Here is a 15,772-nt window from a genome sequence, read left to right on the forward strand (position 1 = left end):
CAGTCATCGAGTTCCTGTTAGAAATAGTCCCTGTTCCCCTCATTTTGGGAAACCAATTGGTTACTGAGCTACCACAGGCTACATCTGAGTGGAGGTTCTAGGTTATGTCCATACATGGTCCTTGGTTGAATGTCAGTCTCAGAAAAGACCCAAACAGGAACGTTTTTATCTCATAGCTCAGAAACCAGCCTGAGGTCTTCCCACTGAGCTCCTCTGTGGGCTGCACAGGGGAGAGGTGCTCACTGCAGATGAGCAGTGGCTTCAGGGGACTCAGGAGCCCACTCTTTCACTTCCGTTCAAATGACAATGTTCTATCTTTCCAAGGGTAGTTTATGCTTTAAATTTTATAGATGACATGTTTTATTTAGCATCTAAAAAGGAAGCTGAGCTGGATTGTGGTGGCTCACACCTTTAGTTCCGGCACTGGGAATGCAGGGCTAGCCTGGTCTGCCTTGGAAGCTCTAGGCCAATCAGAGTTACATAAGTGAGACTGTCCAAAAATGGTGAGCAGACATATTTATTCATTTCATCTATCCCATAATGAAACACACAGTCACTGTGATATGAACATGAATGTGTGCATGTTGCCTTGTCAGATCTTCCTGGTTTATTCCTAACCCTTGTAGGCACAGGAAACTGTTTCATCAGGCACCCCACAGAAGACAAGGGGTCTTCTTCGGGTCCACAGCTAGTAGACCTGCAGCTTCTGGTATCTGTGATCCATCCTTTGATTTACAAAATACTTCACTGTGGCTACAGCCACAACCAGCACATTCAGAACAAGAACCATGAAGGAAAACAGGCGCAGATGGCTGAGAGGCTGGTTGGAAATTTCTGCTTCATGTGTTTGAGGCAAAAGTCCTGCAATTGAAAATAATTTTAAGGATTAGCATGACAAAGTTTCGGTAGTGTTCAAAATTGCAAGTTATGCCTTATGGCTCTTATGCATAAATTGATACTATGTAATTTCAACTCACTGTAGGGGAACAATTCTCAAACATCTAAATTCATTTTATTTATGTTTTGCCCTAGGCCGTTTAGCTGTGGACTGTCTTTGAGTCTTTGCTATGCAATCTGTCAGGTTTCACTATGCCCAGTAGTAAGTTAGTTGTTCTATGTTAATATAATATTGCCTAATTTGAAAAGATAACTTTTACCAAATAGGCTCTGATGTGGGCACTGGTTGGCTTTGTTCCTCATTGAGACGTTAAAATAGATTATTTCTAATGTAATTACCTGCTTAAACATCTGTAACAAGGAACTTAGAAGCTAAAAGAAAGAGTTTTTTTGTTTTGTTTTGTTTTGTTTTTAGAAACAGCGATAGTATATATACACTCTTAAAGGCTGTACAAATAATGTGTGTGTGTGTATATATATATATGCTTATATCCATACATATGCACATATGATTTATATGATAGAAATATTCATCTTGTGCACTTAGTCATTTGTTTGCTAGAATGTCTATGTTAAATTTCTAAGCCGTTCATCCCAGGAACAACAGATTTGGGCCACATTTTATGAGCCACAGGTGTTCTTAGAAAATGGACAGTGTGTTCTTGCCTGTGTTTCCACTCGCACTTCTGTCCCTCTTCAGGCGAATTGGTCCTATGACAGACTCAGTCTTCCACTTATATGGAGAAATATCTCGTTTCCTTCTTGAGACACAGCCTTGACTGCAGCGAGACGTGTGGTCATCAGTATCGCAGATCAGAATCTTACACTTGAGATACACAGAGTTCATATATCTCAAGAATTTAAAGGCATTAAACTGGAATCTTCCATAGTGTCCAAATAAGGGGTACACTTCACAAGTCTCGTCTCGACTACACCTGGAACAGAATTTAGGGACAGAGCAGAGTTTAGCACAGCAGCTTTTTCATAAGGAAATGTGGTGATACAGCATTGTATTCAGTGTGTGACTCTGGGAGACTTCCTAGAGAGACATCAGTGGTTCAGAGTGTTGTGGCCTTGAGTGGTGGGGCTGGTTTTGGGGAAGGTAATAAGGCCCTGTGACCTACCAGAATATCAACACCTATGCACCCGGGTTCAAACACTTCCTAACATGTCAGGTATTGACACAGTATAGCTTATTGCTTCTTTTTCAGAGGAAAAAGAAGCCTCTTTCAAAACAACATGTGCTTTTTTTTTTCTTTTAAAAAAAAAGCTACGTTTATTTTCTTGAGTACAATGCATTCTAAGGATGGCACACAATAAGGAAACTTCCAAGTCTTTGCTGAAAATAGCCAAAATATACAAAAAGAAAAATGCAACTAGGCCCTTTTAGACAAATCATGTAAGTGTTTTTTTCCTCCACCAGCAAATAATTTGTGGTCACATTTAAAATCCAAGGAATATGGAAAGTCTGTCTAAATATTTTAATATGAATTATCTGTAGCTAATATATAGTAATGATTTTAAATGATTATATTTAATAAAATTTCACATTAGGAAAAATTTATACACATATACAGACAGGAGTGTTTATAAATACAAAATTTGCTTTATTAAAATGTGGGCTGGGGAAATTATTCAATTTCAATACACTATCATGAGAGCCTGAGTTCATGTGCCAACACTCACATAAAAGTCTAGCATGCTTGCAATCCCAAGGTTAGGGAGGCAGAGCCAGGACAATGCCTGGATTTTTCTGGCCAGTGAGCATAGTTGAATCCGCACGTTCCAGGTCCACTGGAAGACCCTATCTCAAAAAATAGTGAGAGGATGAGGAGGAGATAGATCAGTGGTTAAAGCACCTGTCATGAAAGTATGAGGACCAGAATTTGGGTCCCTGTTCGGAACCTACATTTGCCAGGTGAGTGCCAGGTGAGCCACCTGCATACTAGCTCTCAAAAGGTAAAGACAGGGAAAACCCCAAAGCAGGCTGTCTAGCCAAAACAGCCTTCTGGCAAGTTCTAAATTCACTAAGACATGGAGCCTCCCTGAATAAGATGTGGAGGGAGACTTCTGGCATCAACCCCAGGCCTCCACAGATGCAGACACCCCGACATGTGAACACTCACATAGGCCAACATACAAGCGAACATGCACAAATACACACACCACACATGCATACAAAGAAGAAGAAAAGTAATGAATTAAAAATAACTCAGAGAGTCTTTGAGGAAGACAACTGGGGTCAGTCTCTAGCCTCCACGCACTCGCGTGTGCACATTCCCCACTCAGCACATCAGAAAGAGAAGAAGAAAACACTCGATCTGCTGTGTGAGTACATACCCGCTGTTGATTAAGTCATAGGTCGGAGAGGCAAAGTCAGGCGTGGGAGAGGCTCGGCAAGTATCCAGAAACACCACCAGGCTCGGATCTAAGGTGTGCAAAGTGACTTGAACAAAAAGAGTTTGGTTCAAATCCACGTAATACGGTGAGTCCTGTAAACGGTTTTCAAAGGTGCTGGAGTCATAAAGAGCCATGCTGGTGTTGTATTTGCCCAGGGCACTTTCGTTTTGTATGATGTCGTCTTCAGTTATGTACAGAATCTCCACGGTAGAATTATATTCCATCTCACAGGTCACTACGATCTGGAGGTGCTTCTGTCGGGTGATCAGAGCAGACATGGGAGCCTTGGTGAAGGTGATTTTGTTGGTATAAGTGATTGTGTGGTCCTCTATCTGCAGGATGGGAAGGAATTCAAAAATTTTATATCTCAGAGCACAGACAAGGATAAGGCTTGCAGGTGACAATCTAATTTCCTAAAGACGTGAGACAACAGCCTCACATACTCTCAACTTTAAATTTGTTTTACTGTAGCGTGACCACAACCTGTAGAAGGAAAAAAGTGAAAGATAGAGCTTGTATTAGAATGACGGGAAGACAGAATAGACTCGGGTGGGATTTTCCTTCTATTACATTAACATCATTGTGGAATGCAAATTTTCAGCCCTATAAAGACTTTAAACCCACCAGACCAGGCCTGTTGACACCAAGCCTGCTCCTAGGTAGGCTTGAGGCAGAAGGATCACAAGTTCAAAGCCCACTTGAGCCACAGAGGTCAAGGCCAGCCTGGACAACTTAGTGAGATCCTGTTTTGAAACAAAAAGTAAACAGAGGACTTGCCTAGCGGCAGAGGGCTTGCCTAGCGGGTGGGAGGCCCTGGGTTTGATACATAGAAGACTGAATTCTATAACATGTTCCCTCCGAGAAGAGACCTAAGTAGTTATGATTAACCAGGCAGTTCCCCAAATGTGTGTGGATGGAAGCTTGACCGTGGTGTACCCTAGAAGCCTGGGACATCATGAAGCGTGTGTGTGTTCACTTCTGAAAGGAAAAAAATGAATAGAATAAAATATTAACTCTTTATCAACTCCTCCAGTCTAAGCCTCCATCCTCAATCACAAGGTGGCTTAAGTTTAGAGTATGTATATTAAGGGGCCTAAGAATGTCGACAGTGCTTGAGATCTTAAATGGCATTTCTAAAGTGTGCGGACCAAATCACAGGCTTAACAACCCTTCATCTTTTCAAGGAAAATAAGATCTTAAAATCCAGCTCAATTCTACCAAATACAGAATGGTGCTTTCTGCACAGCTTTTCCCAGTGGTCTAGGAAACCCTGACCGCCAAAGATATTCCACCTCTGTCTAGTAAGGTTTCAGAGCTCTCTGCCTTTTGGGAAAAGCACTCATCCTCCAGGTACTCTGCAAAAGACTAAGACAGTCTTTCCTTTGCCTGTGAGTGAATGTGTGCACATCTGTAAGCCTGCTTTCTCAGTCCAACCAGGAGAGTCCACTGAGGTTTGTGAAAGGCACAGCAAGTTTCATACCTGTGCATCGCCGTGTGCTGGGCATTTGACCAGAACACAGCTGTGGGTTTCACAGTACCTTTTTGATTGTACCACATTCGTGCAGAGGGATGGAGAATTCTATGACATTTGATACGCTCGGTCTGCAAGTTGGGTCATTTAGTTGCAAGTTGTCCTCATTGTAGTTAAGTGACTGTAGGAATGATTTGCTTATGATGACTCTCATCTTGTCAGAAGCACAACTTAAAGATGCTGTCAAGAAAAGAGGGGGAAAGGATTAGAAAGAATGATCGCATTTGGGCTAGCTAAGAAGTTGGCATTTTTAAGATTTCCATGAGCGAACGAATCTATGAAACATTTAAACTGCTGGGATTGGTGCCACACACCTTTAACCCTAGCAGTTAGGAGGTAGAGGCAGGCTGATCTCTGAATTCTAGGTCTACATAAAGAGTTCCAGGATAGTCAGGTCTATATAATGAGACCTCCTCTCACAACACAAAAAAATAATAACAGCAACAAATAACCTGAACCTACTGACTGGGCTAGGAAGATGGCTGTCAATAACAGAACTTTCTGCTCAAGCATGAGCCAGAGTTAAAATCCCCAGTAAAATCCCCCATAAAAAGCTACCTGTGTTTGTGTATGTGACCATGACCCTAGAACTGCTGGGGACAGAGACAGAATGATCACTGGGGTTTGCTGGCTTCCAGCCTACCTCCAGATTAAAACCCTGTCTCAAGGGAATAAGGCAGAAAGTGCTAGAGCAGGGCACCCAATGTTCTCCTCTACACACACACACACACACACACACACACACACAGACTCGTGAACAAACACATGCACATGCCCATTCTCACACACAAACAAACAATTAAATAAACAGACATCTGAACTCACAATACCTTAGGTACAAGACTGACATGGCCAAGTAGTTGATAAGCATTTCACAATGCCCATTGCTACTTTGTTTAAAAGTATAATCTATACATCTAATAATTTATACACTTTAGTCAAAATATAGTTGCATCATTTCCCTTTTTTCCCTTTCACCCCTAAGCCCTTCCCTCCAACTCTTTCCATGCCTTCCACACCCAAATTTATAGCCTCTTTTTCCCCAATTATTACTATTACGGTTCTTTAAAAATTATGCCATTACAGAAGACACTAAGCCAACCAGACCCTGAGTTCTACAGAAGTCAAAGTCCTTTTCAGCCTTAATGGAGTTCTTCCCTTCCTCCTGTGGTAAGCAACAGAGCAGACCCTCAAGCCTCAGGTTTGGCTAAATTCCCATGTACACACGACAGGCTGGCAAACAAGGCCAGCTACATTCAGGCTTAAGAATTAAGGAGCAGGGTGAAATAATCAAGGAGCTCCAAAGAGCTAAGGGTCATGAAGAGTGTCTTACTAGTGTTGACATCTTCTATGTAAACTGAGGTATAGGAAGCAGAAAAGCCTCTGTAGGAATTGGCGTAATCCGTAGACAGCACGACAGTCATGGAGTCTGAGGAAGATTCGAAGGTAGGTTGCCCGCGGCCGCAGAGCTGTTTGAGCAGGCCAGATGTGGTGGAGGGGCCATCGTAGAGTGCGATGAAATCAAATCTGCAGTGTTCATCCATTTCTAGGCTAAGAAGGACAGCCTCTGATGTAAAAGCTTTTCGAATTGAGTCAGCTCTGAGTTACAGCATTCCTTCTAAAGTCATGAAGGATTTTTCCTTACAATGACATCTCAGATTTAGGATGACAAACCTGGAACTTTTGTCAGTCCCTTCGTGGGACCTCAGAATGTCTAAAAAAAAATAGCCAACAGCATTGCTATTTCTCTTTCCACACTGGTTCTCTGAAAAGTATCCGTACTTGGGGGGCCTGTGAGTTTCTTTTCTCCCCAGGTTGGTCCCCCAGTTGCTGGGGGCGGCTACAGAAGAACACAATACTTACAAGATCTCTTTAAATTTCAACTCTATCTTATAGCCTTTCTCCACTTGTATGTGCCATACACAGTACGCCAGCTCTGGGTGTGGCTGTGGGTAATTGGGACTGCTGAAGGACCCCTCCAAGGCGTGCAGGTAACCACCACAGTTTGGAACAGCTGGAACAATACAGAGACGGTTGTGAGTTTTCTGTGACGTCCGGAGCTTAGCATGGCCCCCCTGGGTGTCACACCGCTACTGTCTTCCTGTGGGTCACAGTTGAGGCCTTCATCTTCTTTTAGAACCAGACCATTTATTTGCCTTTGGTGTGCCTGAGAATGCAGCTCTGCCCTGTTGTCAAGTGAGTCACACGAAGGTGAGCTGAACTGCTAGAGAGGCCCACCACTACCCGGGCTGAACTGCGGAATGTAGCCACATTCCCGGGACCGGAGGCTCCTCACCCGTCGTTGCTGTCTGTCTCACTGGCTACCAGCGTGGGAGCTGCTGTTCTAGATTGCCCTTTCTTAACATGTCTGCCCAGCATAGAGCCCTTCACTACTACTCTCTCCTCTCCGTACACGAGTCATGATAATATTCAAAGTTCAGCCCAGATGCAACCTTCCTTGGGCCTTCCCTGCCATCATAGGTACAGTAGTGGGCAACATGACAAAGAAAACACAGAGAAGCAAACTGAAGACTCCTATGGAGGTATAAAATAGTTTAGGTTAGCTGACTCATAGGACCCATGTCAGGTCAGGTCTCCCTGTCCAGTATGAGGACCAGTCTGGTTCCAGCTTCAGAAGAGTTTGCTGTCTCCAGCTTGGTGTTTCTGTTAGCATAAGATATCCGTGTAAAGATCAGCTCTTCTAGAAAATCAGAGTGAAGCTCTCCTCATGACCCTGCTGGCTCAAGTCTACGGCATTCTACCCAAGGTAAAACTGGAATTGGCAGACAGGTATGTAGAATCATGGAACACCTGGCTGCCCAAAAACTGCATCAGTTTCACTCCACATTTGTTTTGTTGTCAGAATCACTCCCAGGAACCTGATAAACAAAGCCTCAAGAACCTCAACCCACATGTAATGGGTGTCTCAGAGGTCTCAAGGTTACTAAATGGGCCAAACAGAGCCCTTTGGGCTCAGACACAGCAGCACTTGTCGGCCTGTAGCTGTCTGGTGAGCTGAGTCTACTGCCTCACCAGGGAACTGGTTAGAGTAAAAGCATCATGAGCTTCCCCAGAACTAAAGAATTAGAGTTTCAAAGCTGGCAACTGAATCTGTGACTTCTGTGCACAGAACTGGAGAATTGCCTTTTCCACCAGGGCGGGCTGTGAGGAAACAGACTCAAGAGCACAATGACCCCAGCAGATGTAGACTGTGCTTGCAGGGGGCTGGGGAAAGGACGTGTCAGGACAACTTACAGGTTCCAGGAGAGAAGAAATAGTAGAAGATAAAGACACTTCTTTGGATCTTTGTCCAGTCAGTGACTATCTGAAATGTCAGTGAATTGGATGATGATTCAAATACAGGCACGAAGTCATTTTTACTGCAGGCCTTCCCTAGGAGAGGCCCATCAGTGGAGCTCCCATCAAACACCTCAATGTTTTCACTTTCACAACTTCCGTCTGGATCTAACCTGGGAACAGAACACACCTGTGGTTGGAGAAGAACCACTAGCAAAATGGCATTCGAAATGCATTGTCCCCTATTCATATTAGCACAACAGTTTATAAAGTGGGGCCAATCTGGTTCACTTAAACCTCTCCAAGACCAGGCATGAGCCCCACCCCTCTTCAACATCAAACCACAATATTAATGGGCTCAAGAAAGTGAACTAACTTGCCAGCACCTTATAGCTAGCAAATGAACAAAAACAGGCCTGGAATCCAGGGCTGCATTCCTCCTAATACTTCCATCGCCCCCGGTTCCTGTGCCTGCATGGTGACTATTTAGTATAGATCTTTCTAATTTAGAATCCAGACTCATTGATATTTGATATCCAAGCTTGCTGAAAAACAACTCCTGTGTGGCCACCTTCAGGTGAAGCAGCCCCAAACTGCCTCTTCCTCCCTTCCTCTGGAGGACGGTCCAGTGCTCTGAGCTGAAGAGGGCAGCCCAGGATTTCTATTTTCTGTGTATACTGTCAGGCTATTTCCAAACACACATAAAAGGTCTATTCCCAAGATAGCTTTAAGCCAAATATTACAAGCTCAGAAAACCTGAACTTCCTTTTAACCTTAAGCATTTCCGGGCTGTAAAGCTTTGAACCAGCAATTTAACCTTATCTGACCTCAGTTTTCTCTGCTGTAAAAGGAATATTCTGGTGTACTTTTTTTCTTTTGTTGGAAGTTTTTGTGTTGGGTGTTCTCAGCATGAAGCTCCTATCACATACTTCATAAAGAAGAAGTTGTCCCAACAAATACTGTCTTCTTTCTACTAGGTTTTTCTCTTATCACAATCCTTCTCTTCTTCTTTATATATCAAAAATGGGGATGGGAGTGTAGTTTTCTAGATAGCTCTAGTGTTCCAGGAAGTCAGTGAGTTGCCTTCTTTGCATTTCACTGAAAGTCAGTCAATCCCAGCTTCTACAATGTAGAGCCCTGGTTCTCCAGGTACGGTGGCTAGAACAACAGATGAGAGTCACTTGGGAATTTGTTTCTTATGCAGATGTTCAGGCTCCACCTATCTTATTTAAATTGGATAGTAAAGACGAGGCCAGCTTGTGTGCTTTGATGCGCCCTCTTGGTGATTCTGGTTACAGAGTGAGAGCCACTGAAGTGAGGTAAGAGCAGGAGCCCCGGAGCAAGGGTGCTAGGATTCCATCCCTTTCTTCATCTATTATCTGGTGGCCTTGGTCCACAGCATGGCTTCTCTGAGCTTTCTTATCTGCTGAATTTGGTTACATCTGCTGCAGAGCAGTGCTGAGAAATGAACTGGGGCAGAATTTATGAAGTTCAGAGGTTTTGTAGTACAGTGTCTCAGATTTAGCATGTTATAGTAAGGGTATTACAAAACATGTGCAAACGTATGCTGTTTTCAAAATCAAATTTCAAAAATTATTAAGTTTGGGTCCAATACCCAGAAACTACTGTCTAACTGTATAGGGTGCAGCCTAGAACTGGCTTTTTTTTTGGGGGGAGGGGTGAGAGGGAAGCTTCCATGATGGCTTTAAAGTAGACCAGAGTTTAAGATCTTAAGACCTACAGTCTAGAACTAAACTACCTGGGTACTAACCATGATCATTGTGTGCATTATTTGATGGACCTCCACAAGCTATCAAGTTCCTTGTGTTTATATCTCTAGCCCTGGCCTCATGGGGCCCTTGGGGCCCAGATTTTGGCATGCCAGTCTTTGGTGATGAGCAACGACCATAATGATCATCATTGTTATTATCGTCATCATGGGAATCACGTCAGCCTCCAGAAGCAGCTGAATTCCCTCTGCAGAGAGCTCATCTTCCACCCCAACATGGCTAGAGTCAGCACCCTCCTTGAGAAATCGAAGCCTCCACTTACTGGATGTGGGAGAAGATGATCCTGATGCTCCTGTTTTCAGGTCTCTCTATGGTCCAGGTGCAGTTCTCATCAGCATTGAGTTGTAGGATCAGGGCTTTGTGGGTCTCTCCCAGATTGGCCCCTCCCACACTGGCTGTGCATCTTGATCTGCCTGGTAGATACCATAGTTGGCACTGAAGAAAGGAGTGGTCCCTGTCTTCCCAGGAGGCACTAGGATTTAACCTCCAACAGGAAGTAGTTGACCAACATAAAATGGACTCTACAATTTTTTGTATGCTTTTATTTGATTACAGTTTCTTTTCTCTTTGGGTGTTGATGTATTTTGAGGATTTTGATGTTGTATCGGGTATTGGGATTTTGTTGTTTTGGGTGTTTTTTTTGAGAAAGAATTTAAAGTTGGGTGGATAGGGAAAATAGGATCTGGAAGAACTTGAAGGAAGAGAAGAATATGATCAAAATATGTTTAAAGTTAAACCTATAAGTAGGAAGGTGACTTGGAGAAATATTGTAGTTGCTTCAAACCAAGACACAAGCAATAGGTATGCTCTATGAGTCCTGGGTCAAAAAAAGAATATGTTAGGACTTTAAGAAAGACCTATTTAGAATAGGTAAAGAGTTTTTACAATTCAATAGTTAAAAGACAAGGCCAGAGGCAGGCAGATCTCTGTGAGTTCTAGGTTAATCTGGTCTGCTAAGCAAGTCCAGGACAGCCAAGGCTACACAGAGAAACCTTGCCTCAAAAACAACAACAAAAACAAAACAAAAAAAGACAAGGCCAGTCTTCCAGTTTAGTGGTTTCATGGGATTCCTGAGTGGGTGAATGAGTAGGTCTTTGACTCTTATGCCTTTTCTTGGGCTCTTTTCCTTCTGTTGGTTTGTCTTGTCCAACTTTGATGTGATCGTTTTTGTTTAACCTTATATTTTATTTGTTACATTTTTGAATGACTGAATGAATGAATGCAAACCTAGCTACTAGGATAAAAGTTAACAACTGAACTGTCATTTATACCTGCTGGGAGAAGAAAAATCAGTTTTCTCCAATGAAATGACACTGGGTATATCAGCAGTAAGACCAGAGCAGGTCTTATATTCAGGAGTAGTTGACTAACATATAATGGACTCCACAATTTTTTGTGTAGTTTTATTTGATTACAGTGTTATTTTTCTATTTGGGTGTTGATGTATTTTGCTTTTTAGGTTTTGGAGATTTTATTGTTGTACTGGGGTTGGGGGTTGTTTTTGGGAAAGAACTTAAAGTGGGAAAATACGTTGGAACAGAGGATCTGGAAGGACTTGGGGAGGAAGAAAAAAATATGATCAAAATACATTTAAAGTTAGAAATTGTTAGCTGTGTGGTGGAGTTGCACACCTTTAATCCCAGCACTCGAAAGGGGAAGGCAGGCAGATTTCTGTGAATTCAAGGCCAGCCTGGACTACAGAGCTGGTTCCAGGACAGCCAGGGCTACACATTGAAACCCTGTCTCAAAAAAAAAAAAAGTTTAAAAGCAAAAAAATATATATTGGAAGAAAAAGATGGGGCCAAAGAAATGGGTCAATGGGTAAAGGCACTTGTTGCCAAGCTGATAAGCCAAATCCAACCCCCAGAGCCCATGTAGAAGGAAACCAACTCCTGGAGGTTATCCTCTGACTTTCAATTGAGCGCTGTAACATGTGAGAACATGTGTGTTTGAGCACACACAATAAGTAACTATAAAAAGAAAATAATTAAAGACAAAGAACCCAATGAAAAAAATAGGGACAGCACAGTATGGCAGCATATACTTAAGACTGCAGCGTTTGGAAGGCCGAAGAAGGAGGCTCCCACGCAGAGAGGCCAGCCTGGAATTTGTAGTAAGACCCTACCTCACAAACAAACAAACAAACAAATTTGCGTGCATGTACGCACTTATGCACACACTCCAGCAAGGACAAAAAGAGACACATTTTCCAAAAGAGAAGGATGATCAAAACCTCTAAGTACTTAAAAACAAACCTTCTGTTCTCTTTCACCTGTGACTGATTGAATCATCTACTTACATTTACATGACTATAACTAGTTCTACACTTGCCTGGGAAAAGACAACAAAGGTAATTGAAGAGGGTGACCGAATCCCACCCACTCAGGATCATCATCTTCAGTAAATCCTTGCTGTGAAGTGATCAGTCTTTCCCTTTCCTTTTCTCTTTTTGATTTTAAAAAATGTTCCATGCATAGTTCTAGACATATATTGGGTAGTTCTAACATATTGTAAAAATTTAATATTTTTCCTCTTAACAGAGACCGTTTCTCATAAATGTAATCTTTTATAATTTACCAGATTATTTCTCAGTATTGATTTACCCTTAAAAACATCAGTAACTGAAATTAACATTTAAAAAAATGCCAATATCCATTCATGTAAATATATACCTTTAGGGTTAAGATATGCTGCTGTTAAAAGTGAAATTACATGGTGAAATTTGTGTGTGCCCTTTCTATTTCAGAGAACATGGCCATATGGGCCTTAATGAAATGACTATCAGAACAAAGTCCAGAGAGCACCAGGCTGAGTTATTCTCTGTATATTCACTGAGGGCAGCGACAGAGAGGAAAGCTTTCAAAGTTCTGGGAGAGGCCTGCTAAAAAAAACCAGTCTTCTTTTGAGTTGAAGAATCTGGTTCAACTTTCTTACCTTCGGCTCCTGTCGAATTTAGCTGTGCCCCACAGGAGGCAGCTAAAACAGTCCAAAGGAAAAGCCTTCCAGCGACCTCCATCTTTGCAGGGTGTTTCAGGGCGCGCGGGTTTTTATGATTCTCTGAGTTTTGTAAACGTTCTGGTGGCTAGGGAAACGTGTCAATTTGGCCACACCAGGGGTGATGCTGGTGAGAATGCCACAGCTGTGGAGCTGCATCCTTGCCAGCAGTTCCCGGCATTGCCCTCCCCTTTCCAGGTTGCTCTTCAAAGAGCTGTGGGACCAGCCAGTTCTGCACAGGGCTTAGCGGCTACACAGCAGTTCCTCTGGCCTTGAAAATGATCTGAACTTGAGCCTTGACCCTGTGTGTGCAGATCGTGAATGAAGTGGCCCCACTGGCTTGAGGCCATGACTTCTCCAGGAACGGGAGTCTTTGGGATCTGGAGCTCAGCAAACCAGCGAATAGCAAACTCTGGACCCAGAGGGGGCCTCAGAGACCTACAGGAGGCTGACCCAAGGGGTAGGGGAGGGACAAAGGATGGGGAGAAAAAGACAACATAGGTCAGGCCTCCCTGCAAGTAATCATAACCCTGTCTCTCTGAAGAGGTAAAGTGGGTGGATTAGACTCCCTCAGGCACTGAGATTGCAACTCAGAGATAGAAGTCCTGGTGTCTAACATAAGACTCCGGGGAAGAGTGTGTATGTGAAAGGGGCTGCCCATTCATTCATTCATTCATTCACAGAGCAAAATTTTTTATTGATTACAGTCCTAGGATGTGGAAATACAGAGCTGAGTACAAGATAGATAGACTTTACTCCAATGGAAACTGCATGTCATGTGGGGGAAACAGATAATGAATTAATCAAAATTCACATAAGGGATTTCCTGTGACCCACCCTGATCTGCTGTTCCAGAGACCAGCATGGATCAGGTAGTACTAGTTCCCTGGCCTGCACCCTCTCCCAGGACCCTCCCTGATCTGCAACCCCCAAGACCAGCTTGGATCAGGGAGCAGCAGGTAAGAGAATACCACCCCCCCAACACACACACACACACCTACTGGCCTGCAACAGTGGCCATGTCTGCCCAGGGCCTTCTGTGCTCCACTTCCTCTTTGTGCCCCGCACTCCAGTTCTCTGCTCCCCGACCTGTGCTATTTCCCGGAACCCATCCCTTTCTGCAACCCCGTAAACCAGCATGGATCAGGAAACAGCAGGAAAACCAGAGGACTTGGCCATCCAGGACCACAAACTCTACCTATTAGCCCAGAGACCTATTACCTATTACCATTAATGATCACCAGGCCTGCTAATAACAGAGTCAACCAGATGGCTAGAAGTCAGCGCAAGAACACCAGCAACAAAACCCAGGGCCGTATGACACCATCAAATCCCAGCTATCCTACCACAGCAAGTCCTGAGGATATTAACACAGTGCAAGCCCATGAAAACAATCTTAAGTCTAAGGTTATGAAAATGATAGAGGCCTTAAAAGAAGAAAAGAAATCCCATAAAGAACTGCAGAAAAATACAACCAAACAGGTGAAATAATTGAATAAATTCCTTAAAGAAACACAGGAAAACACAAGCAGGTGAAAGAACTGAGTGAATCCCTTAAAGAAATACAAGAAAAGACAACCAAACGGGAGAAGGAAATGAATAAAACTGTCCAGGACCTAAAAATGGAAATAGAAGCAATATAGAAAACACACTCCAAGGCAATCCTGGAGATGGAAAACCTAGGGAAGAGAATAGGAACTACAGACACAAGCATCAATAACAGAATACAAGAGATGGAAGAGATAATCCCAGGTGTAGAAGATACAAGAAATCAATAAATCAGTCAAAGAAAATGTTAAATCTAAAAAGCTCCTGACACAAAACATCTAAGAAATCTGGGACAATATGAAAATACAAAACCTAAGAATGATAGGAATAAAAGGAAAAGAAGAAGACTTCAAGGTCCAAGGCCCAGAAAATATTTTCAACAAAATTGTAGAAGAAAATTACCCTAACCTAAAGAAAGAAATGCCTATAAATGTACAAGAAGCTTATAGAACAACAAATAGATTGGGCTAGAAGAAAAAATTCTCCCATCACTTAATATTCAAAGCACCAAATATAAAGGAAAAAAAAAGAATATTAAAAGCTGCATAGGAAAAAGGCCAAGTCACAGATAAAAGCAAACCTATCAGAATTATATCTGACTTCTCAACAGAGACTATGAAAGCCAAAAGGGCCTTAACAGATGACATGTAGACACTAAGAGAGCACAGATGTCAACCCAGACTACTATACCCAGCAAAACTTTGAATCACCATAGATGGAAAAAACAAGATAATCCATGACAAACCCAAGTTTAAACAGCACCTAGCCACAAACCCATTCCCTACAGAAGATAATTATACCCAGGAAAACACAGGAAACAAATAACCCCACACCTGCAAAACCAAAAGGAAGGAAGCATGCACACACACCCTACCACCACCACCGTCAAATAGCAGGAAATCATTAATATCTCTCATCATCAATGGCATCAACTCCCCAATAAAAAGACACAGGCTAACAGAATGGATGCTTAAACAATACTCATCATTCTGTTGCATACAAGAAACACACCTCAGCAATAATGATAGACATTACCTCAGAATAAAGGGCTGGAAAAGGGGTTTTTCAATCAAAATTAATCAAAAGATATGGGGAAGGGCACTTCATACTCATCAAAGGAAAAATTGACCAAGACAATGTTTCGATTCTGAACATATATGCCCCAAATGCAAGGGCACCCACATTTGTAAAAGAAACATTACTAAAGCTTAAATCACACATCAAACCCCACACAGTAATAGTAGGAGACTTCATCATACCACTCTCAACAATGGACAGATCACTGAAACAGAAAATAAACCGAAAAATAACAAAA

General features: G+C 42.6%; 1 protein-coding gene across 1 annotated transcript; it reads right to left on the bottom strand.

Annotated features, from left to right (window-relative positions):
* Positions 1-501: 501 nt before the first annotated feature.
* Positions 502-13,163, bottom strand: Cuzd1 (CUB and zona pellucida like domains 1). Its single transcript, XM_021660186.2, has 9 exons — positions 12,850-13,163; positions 10,178-10,328; positions 8,084-8,298; positions 6,692-6,842; positions 6,162-6,379; positions 4,836-5,008; positions 3,238-3,629; positions 1,564-1,832; positions 502-861 (listed from the first exon to the last, which is right to left on the bottom strand). Exons 1-9 carry the CDS (start codon positions 12,929-12,931, stop codon positions 689-691), a joined length of 1,824 nt encoding a protein of 607 aa, XP_021515861.1. The 5' UTR covers positions 12,932-13,163; the 3' UTR covers positions 502-688.
* Positions 13,164-15,772: the final 2,609 nt, after the last annotated feature.

This window comes from Meriones unguiculatus, chromosome 1, assembly GCF_030254825.1.
Source record: "Meriones unguiculatus strain TT.TT164.6M chromosome 1, Bangor_MerUng_6.1, whole genome shotgun sequence".
Classification (NCBI taxonomy): domain Eukaryota; kingdom Metazoa; phylum Chordata; class Mammalia; order Rodentia; family Muridae; genus Meriones; species Meriones unguiculatus.

Coding starts and splice junctions, on each gene's coding strand:
- Cuzd1 (XM_021660186.2), bottom strand. CDS start 12,931: ATGGAGGTCGCTGGAAGGCTTTTCCTTTGGACTGTTTTAGCTGCCTCC. Junction 5,009..6,161: donor CATAGAAGATGTCAACACTA/GTAAGACACTCT, acceptor TTTTCTTGACAG/CATCTTTAAGTTGTGCTTCT. Junction 862..1,563: donor AAGTGCGAGTGGAAACACAG/GCAAGAACACAC, acceptor TTTCAATTGCAG/GACTTTTGCCTCAAACACAT.